At 40.7% G+C, this 21,300-nt stretch overlaps 1 protein-coding gene across 1 annotated transcript; it reads left to right on the top strand.

Moving 5' to 3' along the window:
• Window positions 1-18,588: 18,588 nt before the first annotated feature.
• Window positions 18,589-20,168, top strand: rgs5b (regulator of G protein signaling 5b). Its single transcript, XM_085388558.1, has 5 exons — window positions 18,589-18,687; window positions 18,810-18,896; window positions 19,002-19,063; window positions 19,160-19,323; window positions 19,435-20,168. The coding sequence occupies exons 1-5, from the start codon at window positions 18,644-18,646 to the stop codon at window positions 19,609-19,611; spliced, it is 534 nt and encodes a 177-aa protein (XP_085244684.1). The 5' UTR covers window positions 18,589-18,643; the 3' UTR covers window positions 19,612-20,168.
• Window positions 20,169-21,300: the final 1,132 nt, after the last annotated feature.

Here is a 21,300-nt window from a genome sequence, read left to right on the forward strand (position 1 = left end):
ATCAATTCATGCAATGCCTGATTTTGCAAAATGTCATGGTGTCATAAGATAGATAAGATAAGATAAACCACACGTGGGAAACTTTTTGGTCACGGCAGAAAGTACAGTTACGAGCAGTAAAAATTAAGAAAAAAACAATAGACTAGAATAAGATCAAATAGAATAACATACTATACAAAACAGAATAAAATACTGTACACAATAGAAAAAAATGCTTTGTTATAGTAGGAAAATAGCCCTTGGTACTATTGCATAGCAGGAAGACAGGGCGAAAGTTACCATTGTGTATTGAATGTGTGTGTGTGTCTGTCTGCACATGTGTGGTCATCTGCAGAGACCATGTTGTGGAGTCTGACAGCAGTTGGAAGAAAATCTCTCCGTCCCACATCGTGGGTGCCGCAGCCACTGAAGGAGCTGCTCAGTGCTGTCAGAGTCTCCTACATGAGGTGGGTGATGTTGTCCAACAGGGATGACAGCTTAGCCATCTTTCTCCTGTCACTCACAACCTCCACTGGGTCCAGAGGAGATCCTAGAACAGAGCTGGCCCTCCGGATCAGCCTGTTCAGTCTCTTCCTGTCCCCAGCAGAGATGTTGTCACCCCAGCAGACCACACCGTAAAAGATGGCTGAGGCCACCACAGAGTCATAGAAGGTCTTCAGGAGTGGGTCCAAGGTAAAATGCCTTCCTTGGTACGCATGTCCCCAAAGGCCTAGTTGATTGTTGTGAAGTTTGAAGACGAGCCGTAAAAAATTGTGGGCGATAGAAAAAGTTTTGAATGATTTTCACATTTGGTGTGACCGTGACTTTGACCCAATTTTCACCTAAATTAAAATGGCTCGAGCTGTTATTGGTATCTACCATCACACAAAATTTGAACACAACATCTTCAAAACTGTGGGCGCTAGACTGCAAAAAACAGACAGACAGAAAAACTAAACCGATTACGTGCTCCCTCGTTTCAGGGACGAGAACAATCGTTCCAGTTAAGCTACATCGTTTCTTTAACACTAATAATGAAGAGATGTTTTTATGTTTGCATCAAGGGGGAAATACATCTACATAAAACAACATGGCTATCACACAGGGGACAATACATCTATAAGAAGATGAATTGTGCCTTTGGGTCTTATAGTTTTATCACAGTAGATCCATGTCAGAATTCACCATCAGACTTTTAAGCAGCCTATTGAATCTGCTCTGATTCTCCCACATCCCTGTGATTTCACTTTGACTATTTACTGGCATCCACAGACTACAAAAAGAGCAGATAAAGGAATAGTGAGACACATGTGATCAATCAAGACAATAGTAAGGGCAGGGAAAGAACAAAATGAAGGGACGAGATTACTTTAAAAATAAAACGCTTAAACTGAAAGAGGGACAAAGAATAAGTCGTGCAGAAAAACATGAAAGCATACGTGCACACACACGGGAAACAGAAGGGAAATGAAGCAGGACCACAAGGACGAGGCAAAAGATTACAAAAGAAATCAGGGATCTTTGCAAAGACCTTGACGTGTCATTAGTTTCACCCTTGATTTGTGTGACTGGCTTCTTTTCAGGCTGCATTTAAAAATGTCCTATCGATATATTAACATCTAAAGGATTTATCATACTCGTGACAGCTTTTAATCCACAGCAGAATTATTGACATTCCTGTTTTATAAACTTGGTTTTCAAACACATCACGCTCAGGCTCCGTGGCTGAGAGACTCTCTGGTGGAAATCACCAAAATAGGATCCGAAAATCCCAGAAGACCCTGGGGATATTTTAATAAGGCTAAAGATGATTATTAAAGTTCACTGAGGCGTAGCTCAGCAAAAACTTATTGCACTGCAGTGCATGTCAGATACATGACTACTAATGCATATCTGCGACATATGCTGTCACATAAATGATTTGCATTAGCAGTCATATCTGTGACGCTGCCTGACAGCTTGTGCTTTTTTTTGTTATATGCGATTTTTCCATTTTTCCATTGTGCCGCTTTGATTGCTGGCTGGTGTTTTTGCCTGAACAGAAGGTTTACCATTTTACCTTCACTAATGACTCACTGCTGCCTGAGACAGTCAGCAGTGCTGAGCCTCTTAAAGGAAATAGAGCACTGGTTGCTGTGTGGGTAGATGTTTCACACTGGCACTCAATGGCCTTGAGCGAATTTTAAAGCATTTAAAGTGACTGTTGTACAGTATGTGCCGTGTCTTTCTGCACTTCCAATCAGACACGGAGCACTGTGAAACTGTCACCGTGCTCATTTAGTAGGCTATCTCCTCTCCTGTTAATGTGAAACACTTTGTCTTGTTTCAAAGATTTGAGGGAGCTTTTATGCAAACACGGTCATTAAGGACCACATTATGTTAAAACCTTCCAACGTAAGTGGGAGGATTTTGGAGACAATCCAAAAAGGCAGGGGGGAATCTGGTGCATTTATCTTTTTAATTGCTTGCAAATGACAGTGTAAACTGAGAAACTGTGATGATTAAAGGAGCATTAAATAATCCCTGCCCTTACTATTCCCTGCAATTGTCCCATCCTACACAAAACTAAGGAGCAGCCCAACCTGCTCCAGCAACCATTGAAGAGAATCTCATATCTGCTTTATCATTGTCTTTATTATGGATGGATCATAGACCCAAAACTCCCGATGACCCTGATTTACTCACTGCTGATGTGTCCAAGCTGCACGTCTGCCCAGATTGCGTTTCTTTAACTAACGTCTGCTTGTGAAAAACTGTACAGATATCAACATTCACAAGTGGATTACATGATTTTCTTGGAATATCAGATTTCTTGACACCTCATGCAAACCAGCTGTTGTGGCCTGTAAATAAGTGTGCTTTCCATTTTACTGTGAATAGGTGCCAAACTTCACTCTGAATTAGGGCTGTGCGATATGACAAAAATCTCATATCCCGATATAAGACATTTATCGTCCTGACAACGATATAAATCACAAAAATGTAATATTTTCTGTAAATTCTGTGAATCTCGGGCAATTCGACTTGCGTGAAGTTTTTCCAGCTTTACCTGGATTCCAGTGTTTTAACCGATGCATGAAACTATACATATACCTACGCTGTGTTCACTGCATCATTCCATGTTTGGCACTGATCACCACCTGCACTCATGTATATATCATGTATATATCTATCTATCTACTTAGCACTTTTAATTCTTATTCTCATTTTTATTTTCATGTCTATTTAAGCTTAATTTATAACAGTATGTTTGCACTGAAGCACCGCAGCAATTTCCTAATTGTAGATAACAGCAATGTTATGTTTGTCCATACTGCCTCCTGTTGCTGCCGTTACGGAGAGTTCCAGCAGGTGTCGCTGTAGTTCTCTCTAGATGTTATGTGTACTTCCTGTTACGAGCGTACGGACGTTCATGTTGGCTGATAATAAACGCCTGGCATACAGTTACAGCGGACTGGTTATTATAAGCAAAACCTACATGGTGTCAGAAGTGGCATGTATTAGAAAGCCTGCACAGTCCAAGAAGAAAAGCGGAGCCGGTAAGGACGACGAAAAAAGCAATCACCGCACAACATGGCGGACGGATTCCGGCGCCCAGATCCTCTCATCTTTGACGGCAACGTCGCTGAAAACTGGCGTAAGTTCAAGCGTGAATATGACATCTTTATCGCCGCTGCCCACAGTGACAAAAATGCTAAGACTAAGGCCTATATACTCCTCAATCTGGCGGGACCAGAGGCCATTGAAAGAGAGCGATCATTCACGTATGCCCCCGCAGTCATATCAGCTGAAGGCATAGTAGAAGTCGCCGCGGAATCGAGGGAAGACCCCGCATGTCTAAAGAGAAAGTTCAGGGAAATCTGCAACCCAGAGACCAATGTCATAATGGAGAGGCATAACTTTAACAAAAGACAACAGAAACCCGGTGAAACCATTGAAGCATACGTGAGCACGTTAAAGAACATGGCCAGAACCTGCAGCTTTGGTGCACTACAAGACGAGTTAATCAGAGACAGATTAGTATGTGGTATAACCAGTGACAGCGTCAGACGTTCCCTTCTTAAAGAGACGGAACTCACTCTTGCCAAGGCGGTGCGTATATGCCAAATAAGCGAGCTCACAGATCAACATAGCAAAGCCCTCTCTACACCAAAGCATATTACATCTGCTAGTGTGGACACTGTACAGATTAGACATGGCAAGTTCAAAAGGAAAATAAATAAACCTCTAACGAACATTCAAAATTGCAGAAACTGTGGCGGTTCGCATCCAGCCAAAAGGGAGCAATGTCCTGCTTTCGGACAACAGTGTCACGTCTGCAAAAAATACAATCATTACAAAAAACAATGCAGATCAGCAAAACAACATCACAGAGGCAAACAAGTGAACCAAATTTCAGAGGATGCTGACCCAGACAGTGATGAGACATTTTGCATTGAGCACCTAACAATGGAGGGTGAGAACAATCACAACAAAGAAGGATACTGCACAGTCAAAGTTTCTGATAAGGCCCTCAAACTAAAAGTAGACACTGGGGCAAAATGTAACGTAATCTCACTAGACACTTACAGAAAGATCGGCAACAACGAAACCCTATTCAAGTCACAAAAACAGGTAAATCTTGTTGCTTTCGGAGGCACGAAGATCAAGACCACAGGCACAGTTACTCTCAAGTGCAAGCTAGCTGGACAGTTATATGACCTGCAATTCCAAGTTGTAAAACACGATGTGCAACCCATCATCGGATTAAAGGACAGCGTGCGAATGAAACTGGTTAGTTTCAGCAAGGAAGTCTACCAAGTTGACACAGATCAGGATGAGACACTAGCGCAGAAAGTGTTTCATGAATACACAGACCTGTTTAAAGATGAAGTCGGTGACTTACCTATAACTTACTCAATGAAACTCACTCCAAACGTGTCACCTGTCGTCAACCCTCCAAGACGCGTTCCTGTTCCTATGCAGAAAAGGGTTAAAGAGGAACTTCAAAGAATGCAGGCCCTGGGAGTAATTGAACCAGTGGAGGAGCCCACGGAATGGGTATCTAACATGGTCGCAACACACAAAAAGAATACAGATGATGTTCGTATCTGCATTGATCCAAGGGATCTGAACAAGGCACTAATGTGGCTTCACCATCCCATGCGAACTGTGGAGGAAGTAGCTGGTCAGATGTCGGGAGCAACCATCTTCTCAGTTCTGGATGCAAAGAGCTCCTTCTGGCAAATCAAACTAGATCCTGCCTCATCTCTTCTCACTACGTTTGCAACACCTTTCGGCAGATTCAAATTCCTGAGGATGCCCTTTGGCATCAACACCGCTTCTGAAGTCTTCCAGAGAGCCATGGAACAAATATTCATGGGATATCCATGCGCAGTGATAGTGGATGACATCATAGTGGGAGGCAAAGGAATAGAGGAGCATGACAAAAATTTAAAAAAGATTCTGGAGCGAGCCAGACAAGTAAAACTCAAACTGAATCCAAAAAAGTGCAAGTTCAGACTTAAAGAAGTGAGCTACGTGGGACACATATTCACTGACGAAGGACTAAAAGCAGATCCAACTAAAATCTCCGCGATCAATGAAATGCCACCACCAGAGGACAAGACGTCTCTCCAACGTTTCCTGGGAATGATCAACTACCTGGGCAAGTTCATCCCAAACTTAAGTGAACTGTCGGCACCACTTCGTCAGTTGCTTCACAAGGATGTGGTGTGGAGCTGGACTCAACATCAGCAGGATGCTTTCAACAAACTTAAAGCATGCCTCACTAGCCCACCAGTACTTCAATACTATGACATGCACAAGCCAGTGACTCTCACATGTGACGCTTCCCAGCATGGTCTGGGGGCTGCATGCCTTCAGGATGACAAACCTGTGGCATATGCATCAAGAACTTTAACTCCAACGGAGAGAAGGTACGCTCAGATAGAGAAGGAGTTACTAGCTGTAGTGTTCGCATGTTACAGGTTTTACGACTACATCTACGGAAAGCCAGTGGTGATTGAAACTGACCATCAGCCTTTGGTCACAATCCAAAACAAACCTTTCCACACAGTCCCGGCACGGCTACAGCGCATGATGCTACGATTACAAAAGTTCAACTTGACTCTGGTGTACAAGAAAGGCAAACACCTTTACATCGCAGACACACTCTCTCGCACACCAACGCTGGATGAGCAACCTCTAAAGGAAGAGGGGCGCGACTTCGAGGTAATGTCACTTCAGCTCATCTCACCAAAACGCCTACAAGAGCTCACCGAACACACCTCGAAGGACGCTACCCTACAGACACTTGCTCGCTACATCCAGCAGGGGTGGCCAAAACAAGCAAGTAGCGTGCCTATAGAAATAAAACCATTCTTCAGCTACCACGATGAACTAATCATCGACAACAATGTCATTATGAAAGGCAACAGAGCCATCGTTCCAGCATCACTACATGAAACCTATCTGCAGGAACTACACAAGGGACATCCAGGCATGGAGTCTACAAAAAGGAGAGCAAGGGACAGCGTATTCTGGCTGACAATAAACTCTGACATTGAGAACAAAGTCAAATCATGCAGCATTTGCAACAGTCTAAAGCCTCACCAACAAAAACAACCCCTGAAACTACACCAAATTCCTGATCTTCCCTGGTCCATCACAGCCACAGACTTATTCGAATGGGACAATCGCCACTACCTTGTGCTCGTGGATTCATATTCTGGATGGTTTGAAATAGATAAACTTGAAAACCTAACATCGGCCTCAGTCATTAACAAACTCAAACACCACTTCTCAGTACATGGGATACCACAGAAACTGTACTCAGACAATGGCACCCAGTTTATCAGCCAGACCTTTCGTGAGTTTGCCACACACTGGGAGTTCATACACGTCACAAGCAGCCCTGAGTTCCCTCAGTCAAATGGACTCAGTGAAAGAGCTGTCCGGAGTGCTAAAAGACTCCTTGAAACATCAAAAAGAGATGGAACTGATTTCTATTTGAACCTGTTACATCTACGCAACACGCCACGAGACAACATTCTTGGCTCACCAGCACAGAGGCTGCTATCAAGACGAACGCGGTCAACCCTTCCTGTGTGCAAAAAACTGCTAACACCAACAGCAAAAGTGACAACCACTATCAAAACTCAACTCACAAAAAAGCGTAAAACTCAAAAACAGCACTACGACAAGTCCAGCAAGCTGCTCAGTCCATTAACACCAAACGAGGTGGTGAGATTACAAACACAGAGAGGACATGACAAGATTGGAGTTGTAAGTAAAGTATGTGCTGAACCTCGCTCATATGTCGTTGAGTCGGGTGGAAAAGAATACAGGCGCAACAGACAACATCTTCTGCCTGTGAGCGAGCCTCAACCCGAAAAGCTCGCTACAACACAAGATGAACTGGACTCATCTCGACGAGCAGATGAAACTGAACCTAATAAAACACAAACCAACAAACATGAAACAGTTCAACTCAACCCACCACAACATGGCACAAAACAGTCAGAACAGGTGATAACACCTACAAAATGCCAAGTACGCTCTGATGACAACTTGTACCGAACCAGATCTGGTAGAGTGTCTAAACCGAATAGTAAATACGTGGATTAAAAGCACACCGGTGCTGTATTTTCTGTTTTGAAATGTGTTTTATCTCGTGTTATCTTGTTGCATACTTGTCGCAGTTATGACAATGATTACTGTGAATTTCATTTGATATTTGAAGCCTCATTTTGTTGTGTAATCCATAACCTGATAAGTTCTTCCATCACGGTGGTGTTGTTTGATTTGGGTTTGCCTGAAAAGTGCAAAATTAAGAAGAAGAAAAAAAAAACTGAAAAGGGGGATGTAGATAACAGCAATGTTATGTTTGTCCATACTTCCTCCTGTTGCTGCCGTCACGGAGAGTTCCAGCAGGTGTCGCTGTAGTTCTCTCTAGATGTTATGTGTACTTCCTGTTACGAGCGTACGGACGTTCATGTTGGCTGATAATAAACGCCTGGCATACAGTTACAGCGGACTGGTTATTATAAGCAAAACCTACACTAATGTTGTAAACCCGCTCAACATTTGGCAATAAAACCCTTTCTGATTCTGATTCTGATTTTTAGACATAAGTTGTAACGGCCACCATTTTCTTTCAAAGTTTGAGTCTAAGACTAATTTTTTAGCACCTGACGGCTCTTTTGTTTTTCTTCTCATCCGTAAACTCATTACTCTTTCACGTGATTCAGTTTATTTTGAAAAGTCTCAACAGGATCTTGAGCTTTATTGTGAAAGGTTTGCGTAGAAAACAAACAAGCGGACAGCGGAGCCACGCGATGGTTTTACCGTGGTTGTTGCTATCGACAACATGTAAAAACAGGGGCTTGACCGTCAGTAGTGTGGTTATGTAAAATATAAGAGAAAGAGAGAACTTATAGAAATTAATATAGCCACTACAGTGACCATCAAAACGATGAAAAAATATTGCTGTAAACAGTTTATTTTACGACACCACGAAACAAACCATAGCGTAAAATGAAATGATAGACGTTTTTATATCGTCATCCGATATATATCGTTATATCGAACAGCCCTACTCTGTGTCTATATGTGACACAGTGGTGCAGTGGTTAACAGCCTTGCCTCACAGCAAGCAGGTCCTCAGTTTGAATCCACCAGACTGCTCTCTGAATGTTCCCTTTGGTTTCCTCCCAAAGTCTCTCTAATGGACCTTTCCAAGTTGTTCCCTGCTTATCACTCTCTGCGATCCAGAGTTGAATGATGACCTTTACCCTCCTTCTGAGCTCTCAGCTTTTGGCTTATTCTTCAGCCACTGAAACATAAAGCAACTAATTTAGGTTTGAAAACATATAGAAAGTGTACATCTACATAGTTGGTCTTTAAAAGATATGATCTTTCTTATTAATGTCTTAAATGATTTAAATCACACTCATCAGAATTCTTCATTAATCAAGTGAACACTCAAATACTAAATCTTTCCACAATAATAAAACTTCACTAGATCACATCAGGTACATTTTGCAAGCTTTGAACAATTATTAGACTGAATAAAAATGTATTATTTTTGACCAAATAAAGAATATGTTGTTGAAAAAAAAGCAGATCCACAACCTCCCAAATCCAAAGGCTTGTGCTAATGATAAATGTCACTCGTCCATACCTGTAACCATAAAAAGCCCTTGATCGTGCCACTGTTTGACCATTTATGGAAATTATGATGGATTTTTGACCACCGGAAGATTGTTTCATGAGCTGTGACAGTCGATTGCTTGACAATCTGTTTTGTATTGAGGAATCTACGCATCCATTCTGCTGTTCTCAGGTTTTGTGTGGCATGTTTAACCTATTCTCTTTTTCATATACATCAACATTGTATAAACATCTGGCTCTGGAAGCGGGAACAAGGAGAGGCTTCCTCTGCTCCAAATAAGGTGAGCAGAGTGAGCAGAGCCTCACAGAAAGAATTCAGTTTTCCTGTGAATTGTTGGAGAGGGCAACCGGCTGCGTTACATTCCAGGGCAGACGCTTTGTGATACAGTGATGATTGTGTAGCTTTTCTTGAGAATTCCTCCAATAATATGTTGCAACACTTTGATAAGTTCTTATTTTTTACAACTTGATTTAAGACTGAGCACCACATGGATACAATCATGTATTACACAACAGGGGCTGAATCACTTCAGGAGAAACTCTGGGATTAAGCTCTACATTCCTAGTTTTGCTGTGCCTTCTCTCTCTTTTTAACTCATGCCCAACATTTTCACCTCTTTAACTTAGATCAAAGGCTTTTCCTGTTTGAGTGTTACATATCAGTGAGATTAACCTTAAACTCATTGGGTCATTTTAGGTCTTGTGTTTCCCACCAGCAAAATTCACATCTTAGTTTTGTGTTGCAGCTAAAGAAACAATCGTCCTGCATAATAATTCTCTTGAACTCTCTCCAGGACTTCCTGCAGTCATCTAACAAGTCGTCATAGATATCTGACTGTTGCATAATCTGTCTACAACATCCGATCCCTTGAGGAATGAGCAATGCTCGCAGGGATCACTTGTGCAGAGGACGTCGCATGAAAACAGAGGGCAAAAATGAATCAGGATTATGGACAGAAGCCATGGGATTCAATCCACATATTCATTTTCAAACCATCAGCAGGCAATTCGTCCCTTTTTGCACACTGCTGTGTGCTGTACGTCCAAAGAAAATGTAGATTTAGCAACAGTTTTCTTTCTATTTAACTTTAAAAATGAGGCATGTGTATCTACAGATAGGTGACAAAATAAAGAGCCTGCATTAAGAGTTTCATTAAGATGTTAGCCCACTATGTGCCACCAGAGCAGCTTCCATTTGCCTTGTTTTTTCAGTCTATAAGTCCCTGTGACCCTATCAAGCATATCTTCTAAAAGATGTTCTGTCATTTGGTGTTTTGATGACCGAACAAGAATTAAACCTGAAGTTTGAAAATCTCACAAATGCTGGGCTGAAATCTTGCTTCAGGGAAGACCATACCATCAGATTCACATTGGCTTCATACTAGAGGTGGGCAGATCTATCCGAATATGGATACTGTCAACACCAACACTGGTATTAGTTTCAGATGGATACTAGCGCAACATAATCGATACTTTGTACAGCCTCCAAAGTTGTTTAGAGACAGGCACATTCTAGCCCCCCAAAAAAGTTTAAAAATACATGAAAAGCTTCACAATATGTTTTGTTGTTTGCTAGTTGTGGAAAGTAAAAATCATGGTGATTCAGTGGTAATTAGTCTCATGAGTCATGAGCTGCTTTTATAGGATAAAAGAATCAGTATTGGTATTGGCAATAAGGGCCCAACCACTACTTCATACTTATCAAACCCTTCAGTGAGCGCTCCTCCCACCCTATTGATTGGGCATTGTCATTTTGATAGAGACCCCTGCCGTTAGCAAAGAAATGTTTCATCAGAGGGTGAACGTGACCACTCAGAGCAACTGTGTATTGATTTGCACTGAACATTGCTTTGCTTGAATGTGCTAGAAAGAGCGTATTTATCGAATTGGCCACATAGAGCTGATTAGCTCTCAAGTGACCAAGCAACTTTAGCAACAGGAATCATGGTGATGATACAAGAATACATTTCTTTCCCCAAATATGATAAAAATCCTGTAAATAATCTTTTTTATTATTATTATTATTATTATATTGAAGCAAAAAAAAAAGATTTATCCCAATACTGTTTTTGTCATCACTTTGTGCATTGAGTATCTGCCTCAGGGATTCTGCAGCAGGAAATTGAACTATACTAGGACCAGTGGATTCACAGATTCATGGTAGGAGACATTTTTATAATGAGAAATATCCCAGCGGTATCTTTAAATATGAGGCTCTACTCAGTCACCTGAAGGTTAATCTTTAACTCTCCCCGCAATGGGTTTAGTAGCTTGGATTTTAACTCTAATGGAGAGAAATGAAGAACTCACTGTCACAACAATACAGGCTTTCCCAGTGCTTGAGAAGGAGCCTCATATCCCACCTTTGATTTTGTCTAGTAATGACAATATCTAGACATATCTCAGTACCTTACAGATGGACTTCCATGGATGGATTTCTGAATGTCTCAGATACACATAAACACTTTAATGTTTCTGATAGGAGAGCGCGTGGCACTAAAGTAATCCCCTTCTTTTTTCGTAAAGTACCATCCTAAGTTTCATAGGTCGATACCAGGAAAATCTGATGTGCTCTAACAGCCCTGTTTGTCCATGTGTTTAGTGCTAAGTAGCAAATGTCAGTGTGCCAAATTACATAAGATGGTAAATATTATTCTTGACAAGCATTAGCAGGTTAGTGTGAGCATTTTAGCGACCTGATGTTAGATCGTACTAATGATCCACATTCACTGTTTATTTCCGGAAAGCGCTCAGCTCTTATTTCCCCACTCAAGTGTTGCCAAGCAGACCGAGCTCTCAGCGATGTGCTTGCCTAGATACATTTAACAGGCCTTTACCAGAATAGGCTTTACCCGACCCCAAAAACAGCACATAAGCACTTAAAAGCGGTCAAACATTTACTTGCTGTTGCAATGGAAGGAGAGGGGAAAACCCGAAATGCTACTGGTTAAAACTGTATTAACGATGAGTGTTATTTTTATAACTCTGCGTACAAAGTGGAGGGTTTTCTCATTTTTTTCTTTTGTTTTTTTGTTCATTCATTTTTAATGTCTTTAATGTATTATGATGACAAGATAACGCTGACACGTTGCCAGACCCATTGACTTGCATGGTCTGAATTTAGCAAATTAAATGATAAATGTGGACTAGACAGCAATGAACAAATCGGGCTGACGTGACATGGATGTCTTGTTTCCAGGAACCTTGTGAACCTGCTGTTCCCGCTCACCAAGTTGTCCTAAAATACAGCCATATTTCAGAATTAGAGATGGCACATTAGCACTTGATATTGTTGCTTCTCACTTCCTATAAAAATGATTTTCTCTTGCCTGCATCTAATTTTTTGGCAATGTACCCAGTTAGCCATGTGTCTTCCCGACCTCCCGGGGGGGTTTTGTTAGCTTTGGAGCAGGAGGATATGTTTCAGTGCCAGCAAGTGCAGATTCATTAACCTCCTGCAGAGACTTCTTTGGAAAACTCCTTTTCTGCCTGTGACTATTCCAGGAAAAAGATGAAGCTCTGCATGACTTAAAAAAAAGGTCATGTGCATGATCAGGGGGTTCATAATTAAGCTAACCTAGTTAATTGAAGCAAGAGTGTATCAACAAAGTATGATGTTTTCTTAAATATGCTCATGAAGCTTGATACCAGATGGGTGAAAAATAGCTTGTGCATGTATTAATAAAAAAAAAATAGTGTGTCAGGATTGGAAATATGCTCAGTTTTATGAGCTGGTTGCAAGAGAAAGTTAATGAGAGACGTGTTTCTGGCACTGGATACTGTGACTCTTCTTTCACATGTGCAGTCACTGATGTTCCACTGAATCTGAGGCTAGTTAACACTGATTCGCTGCTTTATCTCCAGCTGTTCAATGGCCACTTGACATTTTGATAATACATAGATAGGATCACGTGCACCACTTGTGGCCAGTGGCAGTCTTAGTTGGAATGCATTAGGTAAGCCTCCACCTGCGTTGTCAGCTGAGTGAATATGCAGATCATGACTTCTCTGTCCACTGCCAGATGGTATCTCTCAAAAAAAAGTAAATACATTTTTTTTAAAAACAAGATTTGCCCACAGTTTCTGTTGTTGTGTATTCCATCTTTGACTTGTTCTGCCTGCAAGCTCAAAATTTTTAAATATAAACATGCGGACCCAAGAGGAGGGAATAAGTTGGTGTGGTTGTTGGAAGTCTTCCAAATAGAGGCCAGGGTCACATCGACTGGGAAATGGCCAGAGTAGCTGGGAATTCCACGGTGCTGGTTACTTCCCGCAGTCGAAAACAAAGCTTCCAGAAAACACAGTGCGACAGGATGCAGAGTCAGTCTCCTCCTTACATCATGATAAGTCTGATTACAACACAATTTTTATTGTGAATTTATCCCAGATTAATCAGCTTAGAGTAAATTGAGGGTGAATCCACATAAATTTGGCATATTTATACTAGACTCAACAGATGAGCATGGGAACCTTCTTAACAGTGGAGTTATATTTGCATTCTCTGACAGTTAAAAGCTTTGGGGTGATTTATTTTTATTGATCTTAAAGGGAAATTAGCATTTTTTCACCAAAATATACAAGTCTATGACAGAAGTTCAAAGGAGGAGCATACATTTAACTCTCATTTTCACCAAACTACACTGACAGTCACTAATATACAGTATATTAGTAATTTAGGCCGGTGTCAAGTCAGCAATGCTGTACATAATAATAATAATGATAATAATAGGTGCAAGTCCATCTTTGGATATTAAGAAGAAATTAACTGCGTATAGAATCTATTTACGCTAAAATGCTGTTTAACAAGGATGTTGTCTGTGAAGGTTCTCAGTCATCCAGGTCATCATAGTCTGAGGAGCTTAGAAAGAAAAGCTCTTTCGAGAAGCTTCTTCAGTTGTTTAACGAGGATGTTGTACATATAGTGAGGGGCTATAAAGTGCAGATAGGCAAGCAGAAAGTACAACAAAGCTTCACAACAACATGACAGATGTGATTAATCTTAGAAAATAAATGCTTTAGAAAACAAAGCAAGCCTGATATGGTGAGGGAGAAAATGAAAAATAAAGCGAGACAGAGATTAACATAAAACCAAACCGTCAGTTTGACACAGAATGCATTTCTTATTATCATTCTAGACTTTTTTCTTTAGTAAATCCTCTTCTTCTGACACTTCTTTATGTGTCTGATATTTGTACAACCATTTATTTTTTTTTATCTCCAAAGTCTTTTTGCTTGCAGAGTTGACAGCTCCTGTTACTTATGTACACGAGTTTTCTGTTAAGCAGTTTCTCTTGTTTGTGTCTCCAGAAGTGGACTTGTCAAATGAGATGGATTTTGTCTTCTTCTACTTCCACAATAAACGTGTAAATTTCACACTGCTTACTGCTGCAAACAACCCATTTCGTTTTTTCTAAAAGTTAGTCGTCTCCGATTTGCGTTGGACCCTTAAGTTTCTCAACTGCTTACAGAGAAGTGTGCAACTGTTCGCAGATGAGTCGATGCATAACATGCGAGCTACAGGTGACAGTGCGGCCTCTTTACAATCGATCCCACGCCAGCAACTACCAGCGACCTCCAGCAACCTGCTAACTTTTCCCTAGTGAAGATGGTTGCCAGGGGGGTTCACTAAAGCCGGTTGACTGGGGCCTTAATTACAGAAGGTCAGTGTGTATGAATGATCTTATAAATTTCATATATATATCAAATAGTATTTAGCATTTATTATCTCTACACTCTGATAAGAATGTACCATAGCAAGGCGTCCGCTCGTCTGTCCGCAATACACACAAATTGTGCTGAAGATCAGCTCAAAATGAGCTCCTCTGTCACTGTTGTTCTGGTCTTTGCATTCTGGGACCTGCAGCTTAAAGCATCAGCTGCACAGATAACCAGTAGGTGTTACCAGAATCATCCAGAGTATATGTAGACTGGTTCGCAAACAGTTACACTTTAAATTAAAATGCACTTATTTGACATTACGGTGGTGCCCACCTGAGGACCATCCAGTTGACCTTTCTGTGACTTTCGTGTTTGGTTTCCTGCAGCTCTTAAGAAAAACATCTTTGTAGATACTAAATGCTCTGCTGTGAACACTCTACACAATGTGTTGCTGTGTTTCGGGTAGGTAACTCATATGAATGGTTTTAAAGGTTTTATAGTGAAACAATGAGTACTATTTATGTCATATGCTGATTTATCTTACTGGGAAATTTGCTGAACTGGGGTCTAATACATGCAAAATAAAGTGCATTTTGTCTAAAATTTCAATCATTAATAAGTGTGTCATATTATTTTAGTCTGCCAGTAAATTGACACACTCGGATAGTCTCCTCATCTTGCCTTGACCAGAATATTTTTATTATATTTTTCAAGCACAAAGGCTTTAATATTGCACCAAATCATATGCTTTTCTTCCTAAACAATAGACCTAACTGGGGCAGAGTTGCTGACTGTGAAAGATGAATGGTGAGGAACAAGACAGGTTTCATAAAATCAAATATTCTTTAAATGACCCAGTTTTTGCACAAGTTTATGGCCCATTAATTTTATCACGCTGTTGACTGTAATATCTTTGTGCCACTTTCTATCATCCTGTGTGTGTGTGTGTGTGTGTGTGTGTGTGTGTGTGTGTGTGTGTGCGCGCCACCGTTGTTTGACCCACACAACATCAACAGCAATAATCACAACACGACGCGCATACAGATGCAAGAAGTTCAGATCAGATCAGGCCCTCTGTGTGTCTGAGTCACTGGACTTTAATAGGTGCAGGGACACATCCAGGCCTTGTATAACTTCTGAATTTTCAGTGATATAACATCAGTTGTATCATCTCTTGTGTCACTGATGGAGAATCATTTCATATCGTGAACTGTCTGTTTACAAAAAGGAGAGACACAGAAGGATGCAAAAGGTTACATAAGAATATACATGTAGGCAGGTAACATTAAAGAGTAATCACTACCTTGAACTAAGGTAACACAAAGCACATTGTAGATCCAATACTGCTGAATGTATTTGATGCATTTTGAAAAGTCTTCTAAGCTACAGTACCATATATCACCACTGCATCACATCACATACAAAAGGCTCCAGCAGGTCAGCTAAAGAACATGATGAAACCACTGACCCAAGAGTGAGACTGCGAGGCACTGAGCTCCACCTCAGCGCTGTGAATTTAAGACAAGTTCACAGTGACTGAAAAGGCTTAATTCAGTTCAGTTCAATTTTATTTATATAGCGCAACATCAGTCGCTTCAAGACTCTTTATATTGTTAGCTAAAGATCGTTGGCGAAGCACTTGGTAAGAGTGGAAGGAAAAACTCCCTTTCAACAGAAAGAGTAACTTTCAGTTCATTATTATCTCTCTGCCTTTAAGTCTCTACTTCACTGTATTTATTCTCATTAGATTCCTCCTGTGCTAAAAGAGAAAGGGAGAAGTATGTGGAAAAAAGTTATTACTTGTAACCAAGCATACTCTCTAGTAGTAACTGCAACACTTGATACATTTTTGCACTCGTTCTTAAAGATGACTAAATGCTGCTTTCCTACAGCACCAAAAAGGAGATGAAGCAGTCGCTCTGCCTTATCTTTGTACGTTTTCCTTGCAGGAATGTAGCTTGTATTTCACTGGAACAAGCAGAAGAGAAGCTCATTAGTGTAGGCCCGTTACAGGGAAAGTATTGTTTGTGGCTGCCGCCAGAGGAAGGTGGCTCAGACACTATCAGTGAACTTTCTGCCTTCATGTCCGGCTGGCTGCTTTCCCCTTCCTGTCCATTTAGTTAAACTCAATGAGAAATGAGCTATTAGTGGAGTTTACTGTTTGCTGGCTCCCTTACCAGTCCAAAAATAGATTTCTCGGATTGAATAACCAACCTTTTTCTCGACCCTGGGGCTAAATATGGAGACAATTACCTCTGTTTAGTCAGGTCCTGGTAAGAAAAGACAGGCAAGGCTGGAAGTGCAGACGGCGTGTTTTTTCTATGACACAGGCTGAAGCTAAATGATTTCTCCATCGAGAAAAGATAATGAAGTGCATAAAGACATGCATATGGGACTTTTGGTCAAAAGGAACAATTGTTGTAATTTTATATAACTGTGAGGAGAAATCTTTTGCTTTTTGTTTTTTGTATTTTTAGTACTGAAACCATTTACACGTTTTTTATTATAGTTTAGTTTTAGTTTGTTTTTCCTGTTTTATAATTGATTCTTTATCTATTTTCCCATTAATAATCAAAAGCCTAACCCTCACCTGGCAGACACTATAGGTACTTGTCTTGGTCTTCTTTTACTTGCCTCCAATTATTGGGGTCATTTCACTCAGTTATACTCTATACTGATATCTGACAAAACAATTCCCTCCCAATTCTATCCTGGACAGAGAACGTATCACATGTATGTTTAAAAAGCTTAGAAAGCTAAAGTCAAAGCATAAACTACGAGAGTAATTAATTGGGGGGGGGGGTCCTTATTTATCTCATATAGTGTACTTTTTACTTATTTTACTTGCAGTCCGCTTATATTTGATATCTAGATACTGAATATTTTGTATATGTAAACATATACTTATTTGCCACTTCATTAGGTACAGCTGTTCAACTGCTTGTTACCAGTTAACAATCACCAGTCACTAGACAAAAACTGAGCATCAGAATGGGCAAGAAAGGCGAGTTGGGTGACTCTGAATGTGGCATGGTTGTTTGTGCTAAATGGGCTGTTCTTGAGCATCTCAGAAACTGTTGATCTCCTGTGATGTTTACACACAACCGTCTCTAGTTTATCTTAACAAATCTGCAGTAACAGCAGCCAAGTGTACCTAATAAACTGGTTCACAAGACGCAGTAATAAAAGCTAAAAATTAGTAGTCATGAAAAAGAATTTCAATTATGCATAAGTAATTTTTGATGAAAATATTGCTGTATACTTTTTGTCTCTAATAAACAGACAAAGCTAATATTGTTCTGTAAAAACCTGTAAAATTAGATTATAAATAAACAAGCCTGTTTTTTCACTGATAATAAGCCGATATATTGTTTTGTACCTTACTCAAGTAACGGACACGAATTCAGTCCAGATTTTGGAAAGCACCGAAGGGCAGCCTTTTACGTATGGAGGGCCTGTTGACCCAAAAATCAACACTGTCAAAATGTTCTCACTTTAGGGGATCTTCTGTCCTTGTGAGAATGTCTGGTTCTCCTTTACAACCATTGAAATGCATTAACACACTGCCCTTCACCCCACGCAGACGCATTCTCACACCCTGGATGACCACGGAGTGTTGGGCAGTAATTCAGTCACAAACGTTGCTCATTTCTGAGGAAGTAAAGCCAGGAGGAAAAATCTGAGTGGAGGAGTCTCCTCATCTACCCACATCTCATTTCATTGGCTAAGAGGCATGATGTCACAGAGTGGAAAAACCTATAAGAAGTCACACTCCCACACAGACAGCAGACAAGCTGAGAGCTCATTCACTTAGAACAAGGAAGACGGCTCTGTGAACCACATACGACTCATCATGTGCAGAGGACGCGACTCGCTGCCTATCACCTGCCTCGAAAGGTGAGATATGTGAGGATGTTATATCAGATTTTTCTTTTTTAAACAAGAGATTATGATGTTGTCATCTGTAGAAAATACAGGACGGATTAATCTCACTGTAACTTTTCCTCCTTTTTTAACAGGGCAAAAGAGCTGAAAGCTCTGTTTGGGAGTTTGCTACAGAAGTCAGACAGCATCACTGGGCACTCAAAGAAAAGCGACAAACTGAGGTAAGACATTCATTCAGCATCTCTTTTTCGGCATTTCAGTTGAGTTCATGTGAATCCTGGATACTGTAGGAACATTTCCTAACTACTTTGTCTCTGCTTCTGCAGGTTTAATGTTGAGGAGCCTCTTAAATGGAAGGAATCATTTGACAATCTGTTGACCAGCCCAAGTAAGTCCACCAGATCCCTCACAGAAGTAAATGTAAATAAGTTTTGAGCTTTCTATGAGATGTTAAGTCTTTCTCTTCTCTTTCTCCTTTCTCCAGATGGGCTGTGTCTTTTCAGAGCATTCCTGGTGACAGAGTTCAGTGAGGAAAATGTTGCCTTTTACTTGGCATGTGAAGACTACAAAACAACTAAGCCTTCAAAACTAGCTAGCAAGGCAAAGAAAATCTATGATGAGTTCATTGGCTCCGACGCACCCCGTGAGGTAAATATCTGATAAGCAGAACTAGACACACTCTATCAAACTGCTGGTTTCTCTTATCTTGTTGTTAACTATTGATAATCAATTGACTGTTTTCCCTTGTCCCATCTACAGGTAAATCTCGACCATGAAACCAAAGCGATCACCAAAGAGAACATGGAGCAGCCCAGCCAGTCCTGTTTCAATGTGGCCCAATCCAAAATCTACACCCTGATGGAGAAAGACTGCTACCCTCGCTTCCTCAAATCCTCAACATACCTGGAGCTCACCAGGAAAACCAAGACGGGCTAAAAGACTGGAAGATAAAAAATGATAAAACACTGCCCTACAATGCGATGACTCTTCAAAAGGACATAAGCTGACAGACACGCAGTGGAAACTGTCAAGTTTTGGACGGAATAAATACCTCAGTCCGAGGAGTTTTCATGCCCGGTTGTGGAATAACTTTAGAGACCGGAGACGTCCAGAGATTCCACATCGGAGTGAGAGGCGGAAGTTGCGAGGCTGTGAGGATGAACTGACCTGCAGGCAATGTCTGCCTCATAAGGGCAAACGTGTACTGTGCATAAAAGACTGGATGAAAGACAGCATGAAGGCGATACTAAAAAAATTCTGATATGAGTTGCACAACAAAAGTACCACTAGGAGAGATACTGCTGTGTAGCATGAATGCTTATTTATTCGTTATTTATTGAAAATAAATGTTTACGAAGCTAAAGTTTGCTGATTATTGAAAATTGTATGTTTTGTATTTATTTGCCTATTTTATTTTTTACATTGTATTTTTTTGAAGTATCTGGAGTACTGTATGGAAAAGTAAATGCATTGAATAAAAAAATCATGAGAGAAAGGAACTTGTTCCAGAGGAAATTCATTTGTAGAGATGGTGGAGTTTGTTAGTCACAGTAGGAAAAAGAGAGTAGAAGGCTAGTTCGTGCTTACTGTAATCTTAATGACTTACAGTTGCCTTGTTCCACTTCACAGATAGGTGGCAAGATGACCCATCATTTTCTCTGAGGTAACAGTTAATAGATGATATGTAAAAAGCGTATGTTTGTGTAAAATCAGAATCAGAATCAGAATACTTCATTGATCCCTGGGGGAAATTATTTTTTGTTACAGTGCTCCATTATAAACCAACATTAAGACAAGACAGACAATACGCTAACTAAGAATAGTACAATATATACATATATATACATACATACATAAGTCACTCATAAATAAATAGCTGGAAAAGAAACATGTGCAGTTGTAGCAGTAAACAGTGTGTTAAGTGGATGCGTTGTACAGGGAGATGGCCACAGGCACGAAAGAGTTCCTGTGTCGTTCAGTGGTGCTTTTCGGTAATCTCAGTCTCTCACTGAACGAGCTCCTGTGACTGACCAGCATGTCATGGAGTGGGTGGGAGGTGTTATCCAACATTGTCTTTATCTTGGACAGCATCCGCCTCTCCGACACCACCTTGAGGGAGTCCAGCTCCATCCCCACAACATTGCTGGCCTTACGGATTAGTTTATTAAGTCTGTTGGCATCTGCGAGCCTCAGCCTGCTCCCCCAGCATGCAACAGCATAGAGGATCGCACTGGCCACAACAGACTCATAGAAAATCCTCAGCATTTTCTGGCAGATGTTGAAGGACCTCAGTCGCCTCAAAAAATAGAGACGACTCTGGCCCTTCCTGTAAAGTGCTGTGGTGTTTTTAGCCCAGTCCAGTTTATTGTCAATGTGTACTCCAAGGTATTTATAGTCCTCCACAATGTCAACACTGACCCCCTGGATTGAAACAGGGGTCAAGTGTTTCCTGGTCTTCCTGAAGTCCACGATCAGTTCCTTAAAACCAGACTAAATGTGGATAGATGCATAAATACATTCATTAATCACCAGAGGAAATGTCAGATCTAGTCACAAACACAAGAGTCAGATTAAAGGTCCAAGTGGCACATAAAAGGCAGACAGTATTAGCAGTATGCACAGACA

The sequence above is a fragment of the Rhamphochromis longiceps genome, linkage group LG18 (genome assembly GCF_057381845.1).
Source record: "Rhamphochromis longiceps isolate RC_006_pf linkage group LG18, R_longiceps_female_GT1.1, whole genome shotgun sequence".
NCBI classification, from domain to species: Eukaryota; Metazoa; Chordata; class Actinopteri; order Cichliformes; family Cichlidae; genus Rhamphochromis; species Rhamphochromis longiceps.